Source organism: Carlito syrichta, unplaced genomic scaffold (genome assembly GCF_000164805.1).
Source record: "Carlito syrichta isolate Samal-C Ts95f unplaced genomic scaffold, Tarsius_syrichta-2.0.1 Scaffold303339, whole genome shotgun sequence".
Classification (NCBI taxonomy): Eukaryota; Metazoa; Chordata; class Mammalia; order Primates; family Tarsiidae; genus Carlito; species Carlito syrichta.
In genome coordinates, this window is record NW_007247435.1 from 410,393 (window position 1) to 436,220 (window position 25,828).

The window sequence follows — 25,828 nt, forward strand, 5'->3', positions numbered from 1 at the left end:
AGTTAAGTACATTTTTTCTTTCTTACTTTCTCCCAATATTTGTGTTCCTAGGTAGTAGACAAATGATAATAAGAGTTCTGGAATTGCTTGCAGAGGATATGATACTTATTGGTGAAGCAATTTCAGCAGCTATCTGGGATGACAGCAGCCTTTTTGCTATAGATATGGTGAGAATCAGTGTTTGCCTTGGGATATGGGTAATTGTTTCAGTGTTTAAAAAAAATTTTTTTTAAAGCTGGTTTCATTGTCTCATCAGTCTTTGAAAGCTTTTTTCCTTTCCTACACAATATATCTCAGGATTATTTTATACACAGTCTGGAACCGGCCTTTTCTCCAGAGGTTCTGATTACTTCTAATGGGGAGAAGGCATATCAGGGACAAACACAGGCCTTTAGGGGTGTTTCTGGCTACTGTGATATTCTTTCCTTCAAGTAACAGAATTAGGAAATACATATTTTCAGAAATCTTGAGCTCATATTGCTGTTTCTCTCATTTTAAACTTGTATTTCTTATCCTTATACTTTTGCTTGTAGAAAACGCTTAGTTCTTAGCAGTATCAACATAATTGCTTATTAGCTTTGACTTTAAAGCATACATAGTTTCAGAACAGCAATATTTATATCACTTTGGACAACTCTAATAACGTTCAAAATTTCCTTGCAGTTCTTTTTGACTCAGGCTAATCTCACTAAGGATATACAGTCAAAATGCCATGCCTAAAAACTACTTGAAAGAATTCTTTTCTCTATTATAAATTCAGTACACAATTAGATTTGTTTCAATTTTGTTTTAACTTTTAGGGATTGTTTTCTCTTCTTAAAAATGTAACTCGGAGATGTCTCTCTGTTATTCTGTTCCCTTTAAGAAGTTTTTTCATACTGGCAGTCTTTTTATTTTCTGGCTTATTTTTTTCTACTTTGATTTTAATTTTTGCAAATGTAAGCAAATACGTAGATTCTTGTCCTTTTCCTCAAATCTTGCATGGAAGGTAGTTATACACTGTTTTATACCTTGTTTTTAATAACTTAAAAGTATGTCATGTATGCATAGTATAGTAGATATGGAGATTATTCCGTATCCATATGAGGAGATCTTTCTCATTGCTTTTTATAGGTTGCAAGTGCTTTACTGTATATTTATTTACCCAGACTCTTATGATGGGTATAATTGCTTATATACATGTGTGCAATGAATAATGTGCCTATGCTGTTTCATACATGTACAAGTATGTTTCTAGGGTAGATTTATTTAAGTGGGATGGCTGTTTAAAAAAGTAAATGTATTTTTGCTTGTAGGTATTGTCAAATTGCCTTGTATACTTACATCATTTTATTTACCTACCAGCAGTATATTAGATTATGTTTTCTCTGACGGACTCAGCAGTATATAGTTAAATCTCAAAGTTTTACCTTTCTGATATGGTATGCAAATGTAGTATTAATTTGTACTTCTCTATGAATAAAGGTAAGCATCTTCTTATTTTAATTTTAAGGGACATTTGCATTTTTTCCCTGTAAATTATCTAGACTTGTGTCTATTTTCTCTGGGGTCATTGGTCTTTTTTATTTTTTTATTTCTCTTTGAGTTGGAGTCTCCACTCTGTCGCCCAGGCTGGAGTGCAGTGGTTGCTCCCGGCCACCGCAGCTTCGACCTGCTGGGCTCCGGCGATCCTTCCACCTCAGCCTTCCAAGTAGCTGGAACTACAGGCATGCGCTACCATGCCTGGCTAATTTTTTGATTTATTGTAGAGATGAGATCTCACCAAGTTGCCCAGGCGGGTCTCGAACCCGCGGGCTCAGGCAATCCACTCACCTTAGCCTCCCAAAGCGCGGGATTACAGGCTGAGCCACTGATCCTGGAGTCATTGGTCTTTTTTGTTCTGCCTTTTTTTTTCTTTTCTTCCTTCCCTTCCTTCCTCTCTCCTTCCCCCTCTCCCCTCCTCCTTTCCTTTTCCTTCCTTCCCTCTCTCTCCTCCTCCTTTCCTTTTCCTTCCTTCCCTCTCTCCCTTCCTCCCTCTATCCCTCCCTCTCTCCCTTTTTCTCTCTCTCTTTCTTTCCTTCTTTTTTTGAGGTGGGGGTTCTCACTCTGTCACCCAGATTGTAGTGCAACAGCACGACCACAGTTTACTGAAGCCTTGACCTCCTGAGCTCAAGGGATCCTCCTGCCTCAGCCTCCTGAATAGCTAGGACATGCACACTCCGTCATGCCCAGCAAAGTTTTTGATTTTTTTGTAGAGAAGAAGTCTTACTATATTGCCCAGGATGATCTTAAACTCCTGAGTTCAAGTGATCCTCTCGACTCAACCTCCCAAAGTGCTGAGATTACAGGCAGGAGCCACAATGTCTTTTCTTGGCTTCTAAGAGCTCTTTTTATGTTAAGGACATTAACTTTCTGAAACAAGTTGCAAATTTTTTCCCCACTTAGGTGGTGATTGCAGGGTTTTGTTTTGTTTTTTGACTTTACATGCTTTTAGTCATGTAAAAGCTTTTATTCATTTGTTTATTTTCATGTAGTTGGATTTTTTAATTTCTTTCTCTCTTTTTAAAAAATTGATTCTAGGATATTGAATCATAGTTAGAAAGAAACTCTCTGTGCCCCTTGGGAAAGAACATGTTTCTTTCCAATTCTTGAAATCTATATTTTTGTCTTTCAGAAGTATTTTCCTCATGTAGACTGCATATTTCTCGTTGTTTATTCATATATATGTGTGGATATATGTGTGTGTGTTTAATAGCTTTACTGAAGTACAATAGAAATATAAGCTGTACAAGTTTAAAAGTTTTTTGGTACATTTTGATGTAATGTATATAGCCATAATATAAATTAGTTTGCATTTTCTAGAATTTTTATATGAATGAACTCATATAGTTTGTATGCTTTTTTTGGTTTTACTTCTTTCAGTATGATTACTTTGATTTATAACCATGTTGTTGCATGTATTAGTACAGTAAACCTTCATTTGACATCATTGACCATGTTCTTGAAAACTGTAACTTTAAGAAAAGTGACTTCTAATAATACCATTTTCTTTTCGTCAGCATTTGGTGAAACGATGTTGAACATGCAGTATCATTTCACTTAAAGTGCAGCTTCTAAGAACCTAGCAACCATGTTAAGTGAAGACTTACTGTAGTTCATTAATCTTATTTCTGAGTAGTTTTACATTGTATGAGCATATTGCATTTGTTTTTCTGTTTACCTGTTGATGAACATTTGAGTTGGTTTTAGTTATTACAAATAAGGTTCCTATGGACATTCCAGTTATTCCACATCTTCTTCAACATTTAGAATGTTCAATTTTGCTTTCTGGACATTCTAATAGAAGAGTAATTGTATATTATTTGATTTTAATTTGCATTTTTCTAGTGACTAATAATATTGAGCATCTTTTGTAGTTTTCAGTGAACAAATCTAGGTCTTAAAAAAAAAACTTTTCCTAAATATTTATTCTTTTTAATACCATTATAAATAATTTTTTAAATTAATTTTTTGAGTTGTTCATTGTTAGTGTATAGAGGTACAAATAATTTTTGTGTATTGATCTTCTATTCTGTTGCCTTGCTTAACTTATTAATTCTGGTAGGGTTTTTTGGGGTAGATTTCTTAGGATTTTCCACCTATAGAATCATGTTATCTGTGAATAAAAACAGTTTTAAGATTATGTTATCTGTGAAAAAGACAGTTTTCTTTCTACTTAATCTGGATGCCCTTTAATTTCTTTTTAATTGCTTAATTGTCTTGGTTAGCGGCTTCAGTACAATGATGAAAAGATGTGGTGAGAGCCTCCTTCCTGATCTTAGAATGGAAGCATTCAATCTCTATTAATTATGATATTAGTTCTAGGACTTTCCTGCATTCCTAGTTTGTTGGCTTTTTTTTTTTGGATCATGAAGTAGGTATTTTGTCAAATCTTTTCCTTGTCTATTGGATGATCATTTAGTTTTTCAAAGAACAGAAGTTCTCAAATTTGATGAGATTCAGTTTCTCAGTTTTTTTTTCATGGATAACATTTTGATGTATCTAAGAAATCTTTGCCTAGCCTGAGGTACAAAGATTGTTTCCTATGTTTTGTTTTATTTTATTTTTATTATTTTTTTTGAAAGCAGGATTTATTGAGAGGATAGAAAAGCTCCCAGAGCAGGAAGGGACCCAAGGGGGTTGTCTTTTGTTTTATAAGTATTATAGTATTAGGTTTTACATTTACTTCTATAATTAATTTTGAGTTAATTTTTTGTGTATAGTGCAAGGTAAGGAATAAACTTTTTTTGCAAATGGTTATACAGGTGTTTCAGCACTATTTGTTCAAATGATTATCCTTTTTTTCTAAATTGCTTGCCACCTACCTGTATATGGGTTCACTTCTGAACTCTATATTTATCTGTTTCTCTTTCAGTGTCAGTGCCCAACTCTCAATTATTGTACTAAGTCTTGAAGTTAGATTGTGTAATTTCTTCAACTTTAGTCTTCTTTTTCAAGGTTGTTTTGGTTATTTTAGGTCCTATGTATTTCTAATATTAATCAAACTTGTCAATTTGTACAAAAAAAAAAAAAAAAAAAAAAGAAAAGAAAGAAAGCCTGGTGTGATTTTGGATGAAATTGAGTTGAACTTGTAGATCAATTTTGAAAAAATTGACATCTTAGCAGTATTGAGTCTTCTGATCTATGAACACCATATATGTTTTCATTTATTTAGCTCTTTAATTTGTCTTAGAAATGCTTTGAAATTTTTATTGTATAGGTCTTCTACATGTAAGTATTTCAGTTTTTGGTCCTTTTCATGCTGATTTTTCTCTGTTTATGGATCTCAATATTTGGTATGTTTAGTAATTTCTGATTGGATGCTGGACACTTTGAATATTGTCTTTTTAAGAGTCTTGATTTTTAAAAATTTTTTCCTTTTAAAGTATGAGTTCTGTTCTGACAGGTGGTAAAGTGACATATAGAGCTATTGCATTTTTTTCACAGCCTTTTACAATTTTGCTAGAATGGATCTAGAATTTCAGCTGGAGGCATTTTTGTCCTACATGGTGCTTTTGACAGTGTCTGGAGTCATTTTTGATTGTAACAATTGGAGTGTTACTACTGGCTGCTAGTGGATAGAATCCTGGATAACTCTCCACAACAAAGAATATTTTGACTCAAGGCATCGATCTTGAGGAATTGTTGAGGTTGAGAAACTCTGATCTAGTTTGCTTGGGGTTTGCTTAGGGTTAAAGTCTGCTACTGAGGTGTGACCCCTCTGAGACCTCTGCAGAATGTCCAGAGTGATTACTGATGACTCTACTCAGACTAGTTGAAGCTTGAATTTCTTATTGTCCTGTGTGAGCCCTGGGAGTTGTTCCATTTAAGTCTCAGTGGTCATTTTTGGCCTGAATTTCTGGTTTCTTTTTTTTTATTATTATAAAGATGTGGGGTACAATTTAGGGTTAGGTATACAAATGTTGATTATGCAGGTACCTTTGTTGATAACGTATGCCCCTCCCTCCCCTTGCAGTTTCCCTCAACTGCCAATCCCACCCCCCTACCCTGACAGTTTCCCACTACTGCCAATCCCTTTCTTTCTTTCTTTTCTTTTTTTTTTGAGTTGGAGTCTCACTCTGTCGCCCAGACTGGAGTGCAGTGGCCGCTCCTGGCCACCGCAGCCTCGACCTGCTGGGCTTCGACAATCCTTCCACCTCAGCCTTCCGAGTAGCCGGAATTACAGGAGTGCACTACCACACCCGGCTGATTTTTTTGATTTCTTATAGAGATGAGGTCTCACCAAGTTGCCCAGGCGGGTCTCGAACCTGTGAGCTCAGGCAGTCTACTCACCTCAGCCTCCGAAAAGCATGGGATTACAGGCTGAGCCACCAAGCCCGGCTCAATCCCTTTCTTATAGTGTTATAATTGTTCAAGGTCTGCTTATGAGTGAGAACATATAGTACTCTGTTCTTTGTTTCTGTGATAGATCACTGAGTATGAGGGACTCCAAATCCATCCAAGTTGCTGCGAAGTCCATATGTTTGTCTTTCTTTATGGCTGCATAATATTCCATTGTGTGTATGTACCACATTTTTTTTTATCCAGTCCAGCTTCTATGGGCAACATGGTTGGTTCCATGTTTTTGCTATTGTGAATAGGGCTGCAACAAACGTGTGCAGGTATCTTTTTGTAGAATGATTTGAGTTCCTTTGAGTATATTCCAAATAGGGGAATTGCTAGGTCATATGGAAGGTCAATTTCTGGTTCTTTCAGAAATCGCCACACTGTCTTCCAGAGAGGTTGTACTAGTTGGCATTCCTACTAGCAGTGTAGAAGTGTTCCTTGTCCTCCGCATCCTTGCCAGCATCTGTTGTTGTTTGTTTTATTTTATTTAATTAATTACTTTATTTTTTTTGAGTTGGAGTGCAGTGGCCACTCCTGGCCACTGCAGCCTCGACCTGCTGGGCTCTGGCGATCCTTCTGCCTCAGCCTTCCAAGTAGCTGGAACAACAGGCACGTGCTATCTCACCCAGCTCATTTTTGATTTATTGTAAAGATGAGGTCTCACCAGGTTGCCCAGACGGGTCTCGAACCCGTGGGCTCAGGCAATCCACTCACCTCAGCCTCCCAAAGTGCTGGGATTACAGGCTGAGCCACCGAGCCCGGCTCTTTTTTTTTTTTTATTAATAATGGACATTCTTACTGGGGGTTAGGTGGTATCGCAGTGTGGTTTTGATTTGCATTTCTCTGATGATGAGTGAGGCTGAGCACTTTTTCATGTGTCTGTTGGCTGCCTGTATATCTTCTTTTGAGAAGTGTCTATTCATGTCTTTTGCCAACTTTTTAATGGAACTGCTTGTTTTTTTTCTTTCAGCAATTTTGAGTTCTTTGTAGATCCTAGATGTTAGGCCTTTGTCAGATATACAGTTGACAAATGTTTTTTTCTATTCTGTGGACTGTCTCTCTGCTCTCTTGATGGTTTCTTTTGCTTTGCAGAAGCTCGTTAGTTTGATGAGGTCCCATTTGTCTATCTTATTTCTTAAGGTATTGGCCTTTAGGGATCTGAATAGGAATTGGTTGGCAGTTCCAATTTCCATAAGGGTGTCTCCTGCATTTTCTAAGGTTCTTATGGTTTGAGGTTTTACGTTTAGGTCTTTGATCCATTTAGAGTTAATTTTTGTATATGGTGATAGAGATCCTGATTCAATGTTCTGCATGTGGTCAGTTTTCCCAGCACCATTAACTGAATAGGTTCTTCTCTCCCCAGTAGTTGTTGTTGGAGGCTTCGTCAAAGATGAGTTGGTTGAGGAATTGAGGCTTTGCTTCGGGAATCTCTATCCTGTTTCATTGGTCTATGTGCCTGTTCTTGAACCACTACCAGGCTGTTTTGATTACTGTAGCCTTATAGTAAAGTTTGAAGTCAGGAAGTATGATACCTCCTGCTTTGTTTCTTTTGCTAGGGATTGTTCTGGCTGGTCGTGGTCATTTATGCTTTCATATGAATTTCTGTATTGTTATTTCCAGGTCTGAGAAGAATGATGTTGGTTACTTAATGGGTATTGCATTGAATCTGTAGATTGCCTTTGGTAGGATGGACTTTTAACAATGTTGATTCTTCCTATCCATGAGCATGGAATATTTTTCCATTTGTTTGTATCTTCTTGGATTTCTTTGAGCAGTGTTTTGTAGTTCTCATTGTAAAGGTCTTTCACTTCTCTGATTAGGAAGATGACGAGGTATTTCATTTTTTTTGTGGCTATAGTGAATGGGATTGTGCTTTTAATTTGGGTCTCTGCCTGCTTGTTGTTGGTGTATAGGAAAGCAACTTTCTTGCATATTTATTTTGTACCCTGAGACTTTGCCAAAGTCCTTTATCAGTGCAAGCAAGCAGGTTTTTGACAGATTCTCTTGGATTTTCAAGGTATAGGATCATATCATTTGCAAAGAGGGATAACTTGACTTTCTCTTTTCCTATTTGGATACATCTGATTTCCTTCTCTTGTCTAACTGCTCGAGCTAGGACTTCCAACTCATTGTTGAACAAGAGGGGTGAGAGTAGGCAGCCTTGTCTTTTCCAGTTTTCAGGGGAAATGTTTCTAGTTTCTGTCCATTTAGCAATATGTTAGCTGTGGATTTATTGTAGATGGCACTTACTATTTTGAGGTATGTTCCTTCTATAACTAGGTGTTTGAGGGTTTTTATCAAGAAGGATACTGAATTTTATCAAAAGCTTTTCCTGCATCTAGTGAGATATTTTTGTGGTTCTTGTTTTTACATCTGTTGATGTACTTAATTACATTTATGGTCTTGCGAATGTTGAACCAGCCCTGCATACTGGGGATGAAGCCTACTTGGTCATGGTGGATGATTTTTGAGATGTGTTTTTGGATTTGATTTGCCAGAATCTTGTTGAGGATTTTTGCATCTATGTTCATAAGGGATATTGGCCTATAGTTCTCTTTTTTTGTTGAATCTTTACCTGGTTTCGGTATCAGTGTGATGTTAGCTTCGTAAAATGATTTGGGGAGAATTCCATCTTTCTTAAGTGCCTGGAATACTTTCAATAGGACTGGTGTCAGCTCCTCCTTGTATGTTTTGTAGAATTCTGCTGGAAAGCCATCTAGTCCATGGCTTTTTTTTTTGTAGGTAGTTTTCTTATGACAGAGTCAATATCCTGGGTTGTTATTGGTCTATTTATTGTATCAATGCCTTCTTGTTTCAACCTGGGGAGGCTGTGTGATGTCAGAAAGTCCTCCATTTTATTTCCATACAGGTGTACATAGTAATCTCTTATACTTCTTCGGGGTCAGTTGTGATTTGATCTTTTGTATTTCTTTTTTTTTTTTCTCTTTAAAAACATTTTATTTTAAGGATGTGGGGTACAATTTAGGGTTAGGTGCACACACGTTGATTATGCAGGTACCTTAATTGATGAGATGTGATCTTTCGTATTTCTGATTGTGTTTATTTGGGCTTTTTCTCTCTTTTTCTTGGTCATTCTGGTGAGGGGTCCATCAATCTTGTTAATGCTTTCAATGAACCAACTTTTTGTTTTGTTGATATTTTTGTCTTCTATGTCTTGTATTTGGGCTCTTATTTTGTGATTTGGATTCTTTTGCTAAAGTTGGGGTTTTGGTGATCTTCTCTTTCCAGCTCCCTTAGGTTATTTGTTAGGCTCTACACTTGTGATCTTTCCGTTTTCTTGATGTATGCTCATAGAGATATAAATTCCCCTCTTAGAACTGATTTCATGGCATCCCAGAGGTTTTGGTAAGATGTTTTATCATTTTCATTTGTTTCCAGGAATCTTTCAATTTCTTGTTTGACTTTAGTGTTGATCCAGTAGTTGTGCAGCATCATGCTGTTTAGCATGCATGTCCTTGTGGGCTTTGGGGAAGTGTTGTTGTTGTTGATATTTATTTTTATTCCAGTGTGGTCTGAGAATATGCATGGCAGAATTTTAACCTTATGAAATTTGTTTATGCTTGACTTATGTCCAAGGATGTGATTGATCTTGGAGTATGTTCCATGTGGTGATGACTAGAATGTATATTCTGTGGTTGTTGGGTGAAATCTGTAGGTATCTATTAAGTCCATTTGGTAGAGTGTCAAGTTTAGGTTCTGGATCTTCTTCTTGATTTTTTTGCCTCGATGATCTATCTAGGGCTGTCAGTGGGGTATTCAAGTCCCCTGCTATAATAGTGTTAGAGTCAGTATCTTTTTTTAGTTTATTTAATAGTTGCTTTATAAATGCTGGTCCTCCTGAGTTGGGTGCTTATATGTTTAGGATGGATCAAACCTTTTATCATTATGTAGTGTCCTTTTGCATCTTTTAAAATTTTTGACAGCTTAAAGGTTGTTTTATCTGATATTTAGATCACAACTCCCGACTTCTTTTGTGATCCATTTGCCTGGAAACTTGTTTTCCATCCTTTAACTTTGAGTCTGTGTGTGTCCCTTGTGGTGAGATAAGTCTCCTGAATGCAGCAAACAATTGGGTCATGTTTTCTTATCCAGTTTGACATTCTGTGTCTTTTCAGTGGTACATTTAGTCCATTCACATTCAGGCTGATTATTGAAATCTGATTGTTTATTACTGTCATGAGATTCTTATAGAGTTTTTTCTTTTCTTGTTTTCTTTTGGTTTTGGGGTTAATGTATGTGTGTGTTTTCAAGTTTCTTGTTGCGCTATATTCTCTGTTGATTATGTGCTCTGCTGTTCTCTTGGGAAGTGTGTGGTCATTCTTTTTTTTCTTTCTTCTGTGCTTAATATCTTTTTAAGTGTCTCATGTAGAGCTCATCTGGAAGGTGAATCATCTCTTTGGAATTGGATGTCTGGGAAGGATTTTAATTCTCCATCACTAATGAAGCTGAGCTTGGCTGGATAGGAAATTCTTGGTTGAAATTGTTTTTATTTGAGAACTTTGAATACAGGTCTCCAGTCCCTTCTTACTTGCAGTTTTTCTGCCGATAGATCTGCTGCTATTCTGATTGGTTTTCCCCAGTAGATACTCTGACCTTTCTCTCTTGATGCTTTTAGGATTTTTTCTTCTGTGCCTGTTTTGTGTAGACAAATTACTGTATGTCTGGGATGGCGGATGGGAAGCTTTGCTGTCTCTTGTAGTTTTTGAAATTTGAATAAGGTAGGAGATGGGGTGCTAGGAATCAGAAATTACTTATAATTTAAAATGTTCACTTATTGTGGTATGTGTTACCTGAGACCCACTCCCCACCACCACTCTATATTACAATGCAGAGCAGAAAACAATGCAAAAGCAATTGAACACATACATACACCCCCCCCAAAACAAACTGGAATAACAACAAAGCGAAACAAAACAACAACAAAAAAAGCCCAAGAAAACTAAACACATACACATCCCTAGCACAAAGTATATAGAGAAGAAAAACAGAAAGACTGGAGGAAGATTAAAAATGAAAAAAGGGGATTCAGGTCAAATCCTCATACATATATTGACACACACCTTAAACTATAAAAAATGAGTATAAAAAAACCCCCAGAAGAACAAAAGAGCAAAAACCAACAACAATAACAAAATCGAAAGATGAACACTCAATCATTCACATACATGTGTAAACAGAAAACAACAAATAAAAGAAGAAAGAAACAGAAAAAGAAAAGAAAAAAAATTTGGACGGGGGAAAATGCAGATCAAAGCCTCACATACACATTCATGCACTAAGGAAAAATATTTTAAAAATAGTCAAAAAGTCAAAAAAATTTTAAAATAATTGAAAAAAAACCCCTAAAAAACCCTGCCTTGTTGTGGGCTCTGTGATTGTTTCTCTAATCAGGTCTCTTCTGCAGAGCCACCTCTTTTACTCTCTCTTCAGGACATGAAACCGGGGAGGTATGGGATTCTCTTTTTCCCAGATATGTACTCTCATCGAGGGTGGGGAGCTGGGGGGATGCCCCAGCCAGTTCTGCCCCAGAATGGAGTTCTCCTATTGCGACTGACTTCCAGGCTCCGCCTGGGTTTGGCCCTCTCATTCATGGCCCAGCTTTGTGGGTCTGACGTTCAGAAGATTACTGGGGAGTAGGGGGTTTGGGTCAGCCCTGGACTCACCACTGAGTGAGTTCTTCCTCGTTCCTTTTCTGGCCATATCCTTTGCCCATGGCTGGATCACCCCCTACAGGGTGGGACGCCTGGAACTCAGCACTTGTCAGGTCCCTCTGAAGTTTGTGCTTTCAGGATATTCTCTCTGGGCCACAATTAATCCCTGAGTAGTTGATCCGCCAGTCATAGAGATCGGTTCTGTTGCTCCATGGTGAACAAGTTGGAGCACTTTCCTGCCCCGCCTTCAAGATGGTGGTGGGTTGCCTCTCTTGTCCTTTTCCATGAGAACTTGCCTCTGTACTCTCTCTGCAGCCCCTGCCAGAGCCCTGCAGGTGCTGAAGTGGTGAGGTAAATCCAGGAGCTGGCAGTCTCTCTCCTGCTTCAATGATGAGGGAGACCCTGGGGTGATAGTTGCTCCCCTCTTCTTTTTCAAAAGAATACTTCTGTCCATTAAAAGAAAAAATCAATGACGCTCCACTTCTGTGACCTGGGAAGAGCCAGGGATGAAGTAGAGAAGCTGCAGCCCCAGCTGTTGCTCCAGGCACCTGGCCACCCTCTCACGAGCCCCACTTCGATAGTCTTTCCCAGCATTTTCTTCCCAGGGAGGGTTTGTTGATTTAAAAAAAGAAAGAAAAAGAAAATGGCACTCGGCTTCTGCATCCCGGGAATCGCTAGGGTCCAAGCCCAACTGCTGTGGCACCATCCGCTGCACCAGGAGAGCCCTGGCCGCTAGCTCTCTAGCCCTCACTCAGTCAGCCACTCATATGCCCATTCGCTTACCAGCACGTACACAAAATTTTCCATATACTCACTCACACAGGGACTCGCATAGTCCAACTGGCTTGGCCACTATCTTCCTGACTCCCCCGGAATTTCTGAAGTTTCTACCTATAAACTGAGCTACCTAATCTCAGCATGGACTGAATATAACCCTGGCTATGTTTCTGGAACTCTTTCTTTGCATGGTTGTCCCTCAATTTCTAACTATCTCAGCTTCCACAAGCATCTAGTCGTCTAGACTGTAAGACAGTTTGGATTTCTCTTGCCTATGTTTGCTGTATAGTACTTGTTTTCAAGTATAATAGGACTCTTCTTGTTTGTGTTCTTTCTCTCGGGCATCATCACCCTGCACTACCTACTCTCCAGTGTCTAACAGTGATTTTTTTCATATATTTTGCACGGTTTTCTAGTTGATTTCTTGGGAAAGACAGGATCAATGTTAATACTTCATGGCCAGAAATGGAAATTTTACATAAGACTTTTAATTATGTCATTTAAGCAACTGGTGTATCTATAAGTTACTAGAAAATTAATTGTATATTTACTACAGTTAAAATTCTGGATCAACCTTAGAATAAAGCATCCAAGGTGTGGCAAGATCAGAAAGAAGCCTTGTTTCTTGCTGTTTATATTTCAGTAGGATAGATAATTTTGGAAAGCGTGGAATTATATTTTATTTTGCAAGAAGTGTTATGATAATATTTTGTATGAATAGTCAATCCTTGTTCAGTAGCCTGAGGAATGTTATAACAAAATATTTAAGAGATCTATGGACTGCCAGAGTATGTCTCCATATGAATGGAAACCGTGTCTGTTTTACATTTTAATATATCACAACATCATTTGTTATTTTATATCTTTTATTTTCAAATTATCATCTGATAAGCTTGCCTTTCTTGAATAATTTATATTCTGTCTATTCCATTAATGTGAAATGGTAATGACTGGTCTGTCCTTTCTTCTTCTTCCCTTCTCCCTCCCTTTCTTTCTTTATGTTTGCCTTGTCAGGGCAGTAGAATCAAAATTTATTAGTCATAAAAATATATATTGACTCTTAAAGTTACTAAATTTTCTTTCTCTTTATGCTATTTAATCTAGGTCTGTCTATACTTAATGAAACGTTGTTGCAGGTTGTCTGAAATCCTTGTGAATAGAGACCAGAACATAAAAAATAAAATATAGACGATTACTTGATTCAAATACCTATGTGTGAACAAATTCAAACTTTAATTTTTTTAATAACACAAACCTCTTGAAAAGAAAGGTAAATTACCTATTTTATAATAGGTATAGTATATTTTTTAAGTTCTTCAATTTCCAACAGTAATTCTTAATCTTGATTTTTCTTTAGTCCTTAAGGTTATCACACTATTTTGTAGTACTTTTAGAAGATATTCACATATTGAAAGTTTTCAACAAGTAAGTTTTTCCTTAGAAGTGTGAAGAATGCTTTATCAGTTGTTTCTTAAATTAACTTCAATTTTCTTGGCCAGAACATTTATCTGTAAAAGTTAGTCATTCACTTTTAACTTTTGGCTGCTGATCTTTTATGATTCAATGAATTATTTTTACTTTAAAGGTTAATTCTGTTGTACCAGTGCCAATTGGTATGTTAGAAATGCTAAATAAAACAGTACTTCTTGAAATTATATTTGATTTACTTGTTTAAAAAAATAAATGCCTCCTGGGAAAAATCTCTTCCTTTGGCTGTATATTAAAAGAAGCAAACAAGTAAAATTTCTTAATGTTTCTACTTTTGCCAATTTTAAAACGTCAGAAGCAGTGTATTTGTTAAGTCATTAAAGGAATAAAATAATAAATGTGTTGTTATTTGAGAAACTAAATACCTGAAGTTATATAATCAAATCTAGGTATTTCCAAATAGTGCTAACATCAATTGCGTCAATCATGTCTGGAATTCTATAACTCCATTTGGGTGAGCATAGGAAAATAAATTTTTTCCCCCAAAATTGAATGTTTTTTTATCACTTGAAGTAAATAAAAAATATTTTCACCAAAATTATGTACTTTGTTAAAATAAAAATTTTATTGATAAGCACTTGTAAAAGTTAGATTAACCTAGAGTACTTCATATGTCATCGATCCCCCCCCCATTAAAAGTCTGTTTTGCCCTTTTTTAAATGCTAAGTTAGATTCAAGGAGTAGGGAACTTTACCTCATGCCAGGAAAACCCAGACTCTTGGGTCTGTTGTCTTTTCCTTTTCCTCATTTCTTCTGTGTCACTCCTGTCATTGTAGTCATTAAAAGCAGTCTTTTCTTCTTTATGTGTCATTGCTTCTAAATTCCCATCTGACCTGCTGTGAGCTGGTAACTTTGACACTGAGGCATGTTGGTACAACTCCAGCAGGTTGGAGTTTAAGAGGGGCTGAGAGGATTGTGAAAGAATCTAAATAGAAGGGCCTTGTATCAGTAAGAGCTCAATAAGTTAGTTGAATAAGGTAGTTGAACTGGATTGTAAATATATAGTTGGAGTAGTGGAATCTCTAATTAACATAGTCTTTTCCTGCTTCTGCCACCATTCCAAAGATAGTTATTTTAGCTCACATTTTTTGATTGCCTATTATATGGTATGCACTGGGAGTATAAGGTGAATAAGATGTAGTTCTTTTCATGCTTGTGGGTAACAGACATTTGTAGTGACATGAGTAAAACAAAGATAAGCATAGAGGAGTAATAGTTAAACTAAAATAGGTTAAATGTACCACTTACTATATTTCAGACTCTATTTAAACACTTTGCTTATTAAGTCATTTAATCATCACGATCCTATATTAGATAGCCCATTTTGCAGATGAGGAAATGGAGGCATGGTTTCATTTTCAAGGTCACTTGAGAGTCTGTGTTTGTAACCATTACGTTTTACTGTCAAGAGTGCTTTGAAAACACTCCCAGCCTGGAGTGAGGCTTTTTGTAGATCTGAATGAACTGAGTTTTAAATTATAAGTAGGCTTTGGCCAAGCAGATAAAGGTAGGGTTTTACAAATTTGTTTGTTTGTTTTAATCTGGCAGAAAGTAAGAGAATGAGCCATGACAAAGAGGCATGGATAGTTCTGATTGGTGGTACAAAGATAGGGCTGGTGGTGGAGCACAAGTACCTAGAGTGTAAAACGTGAGATGGAAATGGCATTGTGGGGAGAGGTTTGGGGATTAAATGAAGATCTGCTCCTAGAGGGATTTTGATGTGGTTCTGACTAGTTCTGCTTTTTCCCTTGAAGGCAGGATGAAGTTGCTCTTACTTAGGGAAGTGCCTGGTGAGATTTATACAAGGGAGGTGGCCAAGCATATGGGAGAGCCTCCTGCAGTCATTTAGTTCAGCTGCCTTATAGAATCTAAAGCCCATTTGATATTGTGGAAACAGTGGAAAAATTGTGTTTGCACTGTAAAAATCTGTTTCTTTGAGAATATTTAAATATTTTGCTAATCTGATATTTTAATTCTGTACCGTCTGTTGTAAAAGCTATGAATATCCTTTGAAACTGGCCTTTTTTTTTTCTTTCCTATCAACTCCTGTAGGGCTGTTGTTTAAACATGTTTAGCCCAAAGAATTAAAACATGAAACTGTGGGCCAGTTATTGTTTCTTCAATCCTTTCTTTTCTAAAACATTAAAACATTTTTTTTCTTAGAAGAAATGCTAGAAATAGTGAAAATCGCAAAGCTAATTCTTATAGTACTTTATGCTATTTTGAAAAATACTCATTATTAGAATTAGCAAAGTTATTTGAAACAGTTTTACAGGTAAATGGACTTTTAGGAAAAACTCCGCAATACTGAAATCTTAAATATACTTATTGATCTAAATTGTAAATTCTCAAAGTTAACCTTAAATAGTAGAGATACTATTCTTAGGCATGTAAAAGTATTTCTTTAATGGAGAAATGACAGGAATTGCCTGTCAATATAACAAGATGTCACTGTATTTCTGATATGTTTTTTCTAGGCCAATAGTTATTTATACGAGAACTTTTTAGTTTTTCTGTTTTAATTTTGTAAAGTTGCTCTACATTTGGCTTAAATATTTATTTTATTTTTGGGGGATCAGAGAATATAGCCTTAAATATACATTGAAGGATATGGTTTCTTTATGGTATTTTTAAAGTGAGTTTTGCCAGTCTTTCTTGGAAACTTGAGAAGTCATATTCTTTGTAATGTTCAAAGTAAATATCTATTAATTTTAATAAAGCTCAAAAAGACTGAGTTAAAATCTATAAACCCATATCAATAGCAAGTTTTGTTAATATTGTATGTTATTCAGATCACAAAGACTCATTTCTATTAAGTCTTGACTTTATACATTTCATCAGTAGAAAATTACTCTTTAAGTGTTTTTACCCTAAATTACTCATTATGCACATTACTTATATTTTTTGTTATGCACATTACTTATATTTTTTGCACATTGAATTTTTAACCTCTTAAGCATAAAAATTTTTCTATGTATACATTTTTAATTTTTGTTTTTTACCTCAATGTGAAATTATGTTTCACTTACTAGAAGAATTTAAACTTTGTTGTATAGTTATGCTTGGTCTACTCTGAAAAGTTTTTGCCATCTCTTTTTTTTTTCAATGTAGATTATTTCATCTTTTAGTTTAGCAGTGATTTGGAAAGTAATTATCATAGTTTTAATTGTACTTGTGTTAAAAAATGTATTGTGATCCATGTAAATAATAAGATTTACTCAATTCTATAATTTTTTTATTGTGGTAAAATATATATAACAGCATTTACCATTATAACTCATTTTGTGTATACAGTTCAATGGCATTAGCACATTCACATTGTCCTGCAACCATTACCGTTATCTATCTTCAGAACATTTTCATCATCACAAACAGAAACTCTCTACTCATTAAACAGTAACTCCCCATTCTGCCTTCCTCTGGCCCTTAGTACCTCATGTACTAAGTGGAATCAAATATTAGTCTTTTTTATCTGGCTTATTTGACTTAGCATAATGTTTTAAAGATTCATCCATGTTACAGCATGTGTCAGAATTTGATTTCTTTTGAATGCTCAACCCTATTTTTTGTATGTAAATACCACATACCACATTTTGTTTGTGCATTCATTGGCCAAGGGACACTTGCATTTTTACTTCCACCTTTTGGCTGTTGTGAATAGTGCATCTATGAACATGGGTATGTATAAATCTCTCTTTGATACCCTGCTTTTAGTTCTTTTTGATATACACCCAGAAGTGGAATTTGCTGAATCATGATAATTCTATGTTTTTTGAGGAACTGCCATTACATTTTCCACAATGGCTTCCCATTTTACATTCCCACCTGCAACACACAAGGATTCCAATTTCTCTGTACACTCATCAATACCTGTGATTTTTCTGGTGGTTTTTAGGCCTCTTGCCTTTTTATTGTGTTTTCTTTATAGTCATCCTTGAATAAAAGAAATTCTGAAAAGTTAAATTTTTGTTCTGTTTGCAGGTTATTTCTCATTTTTATTTTCATATGTTTTTAATGGAAAATTGAGAGCAACAATTTCAGTATTTACTTTTTTTTCCCCTCTTCTCTTACTGTCTTTTTACCATCTAGTTTACGGGGGCATGTCAGAATATCTAGGATATACTTTGGTGTATATTAATGTGGCTTGCATTACTGTGTTTTTCTTCCTTTTTATATTTAATATATACCTCTCAACTTAAAAGGTATAATTTCTATTTAAGTAATAAGTTGTTTAGAAATTTACAATGGCAGAGCATTTTCTACTTGAAACAACCTTTTTACTGAAGAGAGATAGTTTATACATTTGATATTTAATTACTTTTTAATTATTTGCCTTTTCTTGTCTCATTTCTTTAGTAACATTGGGATCAATTTGAGGAGAGGGATCATATCTCTTGAACTAATACAGTTTTTCCCCATTATGCCTGCCACTGTGCTAGGCATACAGTAAAAATAATATTTTGAGAAGTTTATATGCAAGCATCTAAGATGGAACAATTAAGCACTAGAAACTAGAAGGAATTTACCGTTCATTTAGCTTTTGCATTTTGTTGTTTGTTTCTATTCATTATTAGTTAATTAAAAATTGTTGTGTTTTTTTAATGCAGGTGTGTTTATCATTCTTTTGTACTTTTTTCTTATGTTAGCAGGTATTGGTAATTCTCATAGAGAGGAATCCTTTTTTTTTGAGACAGAGTATTACTCTGTTGACTGGCTCGAGTACAGTGGTGGCTCACTGCAGCCTGGACCTTCTAGGCTCAAGAGATCCTTCCACCAGCCTCCTGAGTAGCTGGGACTTCAGGTGTGTGCCACCATGCCCAGCTAATTTTTGTACTCTTTTGTAGAGATGAGAGCCTACCGTGTTGCCTCGACAGGTCTGGAACTTCTGGTCTCAAGCGATCTTCCTGCTTTGAACTCCCAGAGTGCTGGAATTACAGGCGTGAGCCACTGCCAGGCTATTGGTTTACTATTTAATGATAATGATATGTTAAACTATCCTCAGTGGCATTTATACACTGGTCCCTAAAACTGGTTGTTTTTCTCTTTTTTTGTTTTTAAAATGTTTTCAGAAAGAGAAACTGCTCCTGGTGTTGGGATCCCTTGGAGAAACTATTTGCTACCACAAAAATAGTGTCAGTTTGGAGCAAACAGAGATGATGCTGGTGCACCACAGAATGGCCTTTATCAGCATTTCACTGTTTGCAGTTCGACTGTTACAAACCCTTCTCCCTGTTGAAAAGGTGAGGCAGTTAATTCTGCTTGTTTATAGTTTACTGAGAATTACAAATAAATGCTTTGCTGTAAATTCCTTTTGATTATGTCATGGTGTGAAGGTATTCTGCATTAGGCCATTTTCAAAATAAGTGTGGGTACAAAGGTTATATGGGAAATGTAGAAATAGAGAAATGGCTAACATTTTGAACAATTTCAACAAATTATTAGATAGAAAATTAATTCTTAGTCTAATGTTTGTTTTTATTGTGGTTTGTACATTTGTTTATTTTTTCACTTGTTATTCAGTGAATATTTTATTCATTACATATATAGACTTGTGGTATTAGATGCTAGATGTAAAACTGAGTACATTAGAATTGGTCCCTGGCATCATAGATAGAACTTAGTCTTGTAAAAGACAAGCTTTGTTGTTATCTAATATATATATGTATATGTTTGACTTACCTAGTTTCATTTCTTTAATAATTTTTGGGATCACTTTCAGAGCAGAGGTCATGTCTATACTATACATTTTCTCTTTATGCCTACCTCTGTATTCAGCATATAGTAAGTTTTGTAGGTACTTGATATATGCATATCTACATATATGTACATATGTATCTACACATACACACGCAGAATCACATATATACATATAATTCATATACTTGATGTATCTTTTAATTGAACAGAAGTCATTGAAAGCCTACCATCTCATCTCTGCAATGGAGTGTGTCTTGGTTCTTCTCACTCATATCAAGGTTAGCTTTTCCTTCTCTACAGCTAAGTACATGTTGTCAGAGTTCTTTACTCATTCACCATTTTGCAGGTTCCTTGACTCATGAAATACAAACAGTAGTTTCCAGTGGTACTTCAGAAATTATTTCGTAGTTAGCATATGCTAATTTCATGTAACTTTTTTTGTTTTAGCTATTCAGAATGCTGCCAGCAATGCTTTAATTTCTAAGGTTGATCAAGTTGGTTTCTTAGGGCTGTTTTGTTTCCTGTATTTGTCTTATTTTGTTTATATTATTAGTATGTTGTATAGTTTAGTAACTTGAGTGATTTTTTTTTTTTTTTTTAGTGGCATAAATTTATTTGAAAGGTTTCCTATGTTTGCCTCCCTTCTGCCAGCAACTTAATGGCTTGATATTTTTATCTTGGCTGGTTATCAAAAGAATTTCAGGAAATATATGTCTGGTAGTATTAAATATCCTGATGTTTGTTTGACTCATTGAGTTACATTTGATATTTGGTAATTTATTTTGGTATCTAAAACTTAACTATATTTATAGTTTGAGTTACTTATTATATGGTTTCATGCCTTAGTATGTCTTTTGAAAATTTCTGTTTTGTGATTAACATGTTACTTTAGTTATCTTTTATGGAGGTGCTTTTTTGCCTTTGATAACAATAAGCTTTTTTCTGTGTTAGTCTTTATTTTAGTACTTTTCCTTTTTCTACTTTTCTATTTTATGTAACACTTTTCTTAAACATTGGGTTTTTTAATTTTTAACTTTTTTTTTTTGAGTCAGAGTCTCACTCTGTTGCCCAGGCTGGAGTGCAATGGCAGGCTCATGGCTACCGCAGACTTGACCTGCTGGCCTCAGGTGATCCTTCCACCTCAGCCTTCCAAGTAGCTGGAACTACAGGCACGTGTCACCATGCCCAGCTAAGTTTTTGATTTATTGTAGAGATGAGGTCTTGCCAAGTTGCCTGTGGGCTCAGGCAGTCCTCTCACCTTGGCCTCCTAAAGTGCTGGGATTATAGGCGTGAGCCACCATGCCCGGAATAATTTTTAACTTTTATTCTGAAAATAAAATGCTCATTTAAGACATTTTAATGTACAGAGAAAAATAAAAATTGGTTATATTAGTATTGAAGTTTTTTTTAAAAAGTTAGATTTTTATTAGTCAAGTGAGAGCATCTATAAAAATTATTCTTTTTACCATTTATTATCTTACATACACTTTCCATTTAATTAACCACTTTATAAATTTTAATAGATACTAATATTTTATTATTAAGATGTTCCATAATTTGCACAAGCATTCTAGACATCAAGCATTTAGGGTTTTTTTTGGTGTTTTGATAAATAACACCATGTTAAATAGCTACATGCACATATTTACACATTTTGGATTCTTAAATTCCTAGTAGCATAACTGAGTCAAAGACTGAGAATGCTTAAATATGTTTTTGTGATAAGCAAAATTTTTAAAAACTTGCAGTTCTACAACTTTTATTGCTTTCACTGAAGAATGGGTAAAAAAGGAGTACGTGAAAAAGATAATTTTAAGACTATATGGGGGGATTATTAAAAAGAAGCACTTTGGAAAACTTGAAGAAAGTAGAAAGTGCCTAGGGCCAGTGTTTCTTCTGTGTATTGCTAGTCACAATTTCTGAAATTGTGTGGTATGATAGTTTAATTAGGACACTTAATGTTTTAAATGATTTTTAATACATTGTCAGGAACAAAACATGTTAATTCTGTAACAGCATTTTTTTTTGGAACTTTTTCTTATTGTGGTGTAGCATTCATTCAGGAAATACAGTTCAGTACTTTTTTTAACTAAGTAAGTAGATCTGCCTTTAAAAAGTGACCACCCTCCCCATAACAGGAAGTAGAACATTACCAAAATTCCAGAGACTCCTTCCCATCCAACTTTTTATTTAGATTCAGATTTATTTAGATTAGAAGTAATTTGTTAATTTTTATTGCAAAATACCGTTCCCTGTATGAATGTATGTTAAAGATGATTTTAATATGTGTAAATATGTCTTTTAAATCTTCTTACTGTATTTTTTAAATGTTAAGGTATATCTCTGAATTTGAATGTTAGTGGTAAAAATGTCTTAAATCATTCATAAGCAAGTTTTATGGTATACTTATTGCAAAAAAGAAAGGGGTGGCACACTAAAATGAACATTTGGGAGAGATTGTAGCTACTAGAAAACTATTTCCTTTGCCTTTTGGTTGCCCTTAGTTATTAATCATTTGCAGTTTTGTTCTCTAGAATTCTGTAGAACACATACTTCAAACTCCATTTTCTAGTAACATTATATATGCAGTATATTATCAGGTGTCCTGCAAAAACAAGAGTAATAATTAAATTTTAAATATAATATTTGACTTTTAGGAAAATAACATCACTTGTATTGATTTTAATTTTTAACTTTTATTCATCAGCCATTATGTTTCTCAAGTAATTTTCTCTTTTGAAGACTAATAATTTTCCAAGGCATAAGTATTAAAAATGGAAGAATTCCAGTTTCTTAAGACAGAAATTGCATTTAAAATATGAGTGTCTTACTTAATATTGTATAACTGAAAATAATAGTAATGCTACAATAAGTTGTTATTAAGTATTACAGATGATCAATCTATAGGTTGAAGAATTGATGGAAAACTTATTCTGTCAATTGTATCATATGGTTTATTTTCTTTTTATTTTTTCATCTGTTTGCTTATTTGGGCAGAAATCTAAATAGAAATCAATTATTTACTTTATTTTATATACTGATAGAATAATGTAAAATTACTTATCCATGCTTTTTTTGAAGGTAGTTATTTTTTGTTTTTGTTTTAAAAACAAATGACTATCTAATTTTTGGTAGTTTTTAAAAAATATATAGCTTGAAACTGTATTAGAACAGTTTTTGTCATTGTAGGAGTTTGCAATTAAGATATTGTTTATGGTGGCTATATTTGTTTTGATTAATTAAGCACTTTTATGTCTAAACAAAAATACTATTTCATCGCTGTTAAACTTCTTTTGGTTTATATAAATGTAAGGTTATGCTGCCCTCTGTCTGTTGCCAGCCCACTAACAATTGAAGTGGAATTTGGACTCTAAAACTTTTTACCTTTAATGTGGTTCTTTTGAGTTGGTACTTACCAAATATGTAATTTGGATGTTGTAAAATTAATATGAATCTATCTAGAGATTTCTTGAGTTTGACAAAATGAGGAAGGCTTGTTTTGAAACTGATATTTGCTGATTTTAAGTGATTTTGGAGAATACTCATATATAAGTTAAAATGATGCTTTGATAATCTTGTGAAAAATAGTCTGGTTAGATTAACCAAATTAGTACAGCAAATGAAGGTAATTTCATTTGTGGAAACTTTTGGGAAATAAGAATTGAATGCATTGGCTCTGTGCTGGAAGCAAAATCTTAGAGCACCCTACAAACTGCTATTTATCATGCTTTCTCAGGTAGCCTAGCAGATTGAGGGAAGGAGGAATTGATACCACTAGTCTTTTGACTTTTCAGTGAGGTGTGTAAAATCTAATGATTTGGTGAAGCCAATTGAGTGGTTGAGAATAGTGCTTTTCAAAGTGTGAATTGCAAACAGATCACCTGGAATGTTGTTAATCACCTCTTTCATATTCTGATTCATCAAGTTTAGGATAGGGCCTGAGAGTCTGTATTTCTAGCAAACCCTAGAATAATGCCATGGTTGCTGAGTGGCTAGGTTTAGCGGAGACAGTATTTTATATCCCTTCTGCCCCAATGCACATGAGATGATGCTGACCTGTTTTTATCTAATAGTGGTGATGGATCTGCACTGAAGCTTCTTCACTTTTAGTTTCAAATGACATGTGACTAATGCTTATATATGCAGGGCAACTATCTTAGGTCTGAGGTGTAAATTGTGGTTAGTCCATTGGACCATGCAAGGATTAAGCTTATGACTTGAGCATGGTGCTTTGAGTTGTTGAGATAGTAGAGTTTCATATATGAGTATGCAGGGTGAAAATGTCAGAATTCCTCTGTGGTGAGGTGAAAGGAGGAAAGGAAATTAATATGTATTTAGTGATAATGCCATATGCTCTGCTGAATGCTTTAATTCTCATAGCAGCTATTATTCTAATTTTTTTGACTAGAGTCAGAGAAAACTTTTAAACTAAAACACAGTGCCTTTGGAGTCAGATTCACTAGGATTTACTATCTTAGCTCACTAAATCTCCTTTACTAATTTCCTATCTTTCTAACTCTTAAAGGGGTAGAAACCTCAGGACCGACTGTAGCACTCATGAAATATTATCCCATTTGTGATCTTTAAATGTTACCTATTTGTTAATATCTGCCGAATTTATATTTCCAGACCAGACATATCACCTGAACTCCAAACTGGTATATATATATCCAATGTCCTTTTTGATGTCTTCACCTGGATGACAATAAATATCTCTAACTTAACATGTCCCAAACCTAATTTTTTGCTTCCTCTCACAAGTGTGTTCTTCCTGTAGTCTTCTCTATTACAGTGTATGGCAACTTCTTTCTTCAGGTTGATAGTTGATTAGGCAAAAACCTTTGAGTCGGTCTTGACTCTTCTCTTTCATTCACAATTAGAGCTAATCCCTCAGCAAAATTTGTCGTTTTTCCTTTGAATATCTGTACAGAATTTAAAATACCTGAGTCAAACCTACTATCCTATCTTACCTGAATTATTGCAGCACACTGTTCACTGGTCTCTAGGTTTCTACTTTTGTACTTTATCATCAGTTCTTTACAGACCAGTCTTATATTTGCTTGAAATTTTCTGTTGTCTTCCATTAAAGGCCAAGTCCTTGTAATAACCCATAGCCTTTCTTGGTCTAGTCTGTCACTTACTTCTGACTCCATCTCTCAGAACTACCTACGCTGGCTTCCTTGCTACCAAATATACTCTATCTCTGAACCTTTGTACTTGCTGTTCCCTCTTCTATGAATGCCTTCCCCCAGATAGCCACATGGCTCCTGACTCTTCCAGGTCTCTACTTAAGTGTCGCTTTATTAGAGAGGTCTTCTACTGTTTAAAGTAGTAGCATTTCCCAACCTCCGCTCCCCATTACTTCTGTATTCCTCTCTATTTTTCCTATACCATTTAAAAAAAGTTTCTAGCCACACCTGACATAAAGTATATTGATTTACTTTGTGCTTTCTCCAGTGGAATGTCAACTTTGTGAGGACAGAGTTTTGTTTTGCTTCCTGCTGTGTTCCCAGGATCCAGATTGGTGTCTGGAATATAGTAGAGGAACACAGTTCGGCTCAATGAATATTTGCCAAGTGAGTGAATATTAGGTGAACTGGTAATTTAGAACTCCTACCCCTTTCTCCACAAGAAAATTCCTTACAGAATAATGAAATTTCCCTGGGCTTTCTAGTAGCTGCTGTCTTACTGGTCTGGAGGTGTGTGTCATGTTTTGTAATCTAAACATTTGATTTCTGTAGTTTGTGATATTCATTTGGCAACTTTATTCATTTAAAAGTATTGTTGTTAAGGTGATTCCGCTCTTAATCTTATACTTTCAATCAGTTAATGATTATCCCTAAAATAGGTTATCCATGAAGTAAATCATGACCAAACCCACTTTAATGAAGGAAGCATTTCAACCCTGATAGTGAGCTCTGTCAAAAGATTTTTCTGTGAGCATTGAATTTTTAATCCTTTTTATATCTTTCATTGATGCTTAGAATCTTATCACAAAGTTAGAGCCATCCAAGAAGAAACAGGTTTTTTTTCAGTTTTAAAATCATTGATTTAAGGTTATAAAACATGTAATATTTCATTTGGTCATGTTGATTTTATAATAATGAAGGGACTGTCTTCTGTGAGTATTTTAGAACTATTTTAAACCTTATGTTAAATTTCCCCTTTCCCTCTAAAAGGCAAAACCAAACAAAAAGTCAATTTCTGTTCATTCTATAGCTATATTTGAGTTAGTGTTATTCAGTTTAATATGTAGTTAATAAGCTCTGAGTTAGTTATGTGTTTCGCTGAGGGATGGAGAAGTGTTCTTATCCTCATGAGTTTGTTGG

The 25,828-nt window shown here is 35.0% G+C and overlaps 1 protein-coding gene across 1 annotated transcript in view; it reads left to right on the plus strand.

Moving 5' to 3' along the window:
* The window catches only part of LOC103260785 (rotatin), a 65,219-nt gene that overhangs the window by 18,206 nt on the left and 21,185 nt on the right, over nucleotides 1–25,828 (plus strand). The window contains exons 10-11 of the mRNA XM_008058436.1: nucleotides 52–167; nucleotides 18,872–19,042. Coding sequence (XP_008056627.1) covers nucleotides 52–167; nucleotides 18,872–19,042 — 287 coding nt within the window. The remainder of the gene's footprint in view (nucleotides 1–51; nucleotides 168–18,871; nucleotides 19,043–25,828) is intronic.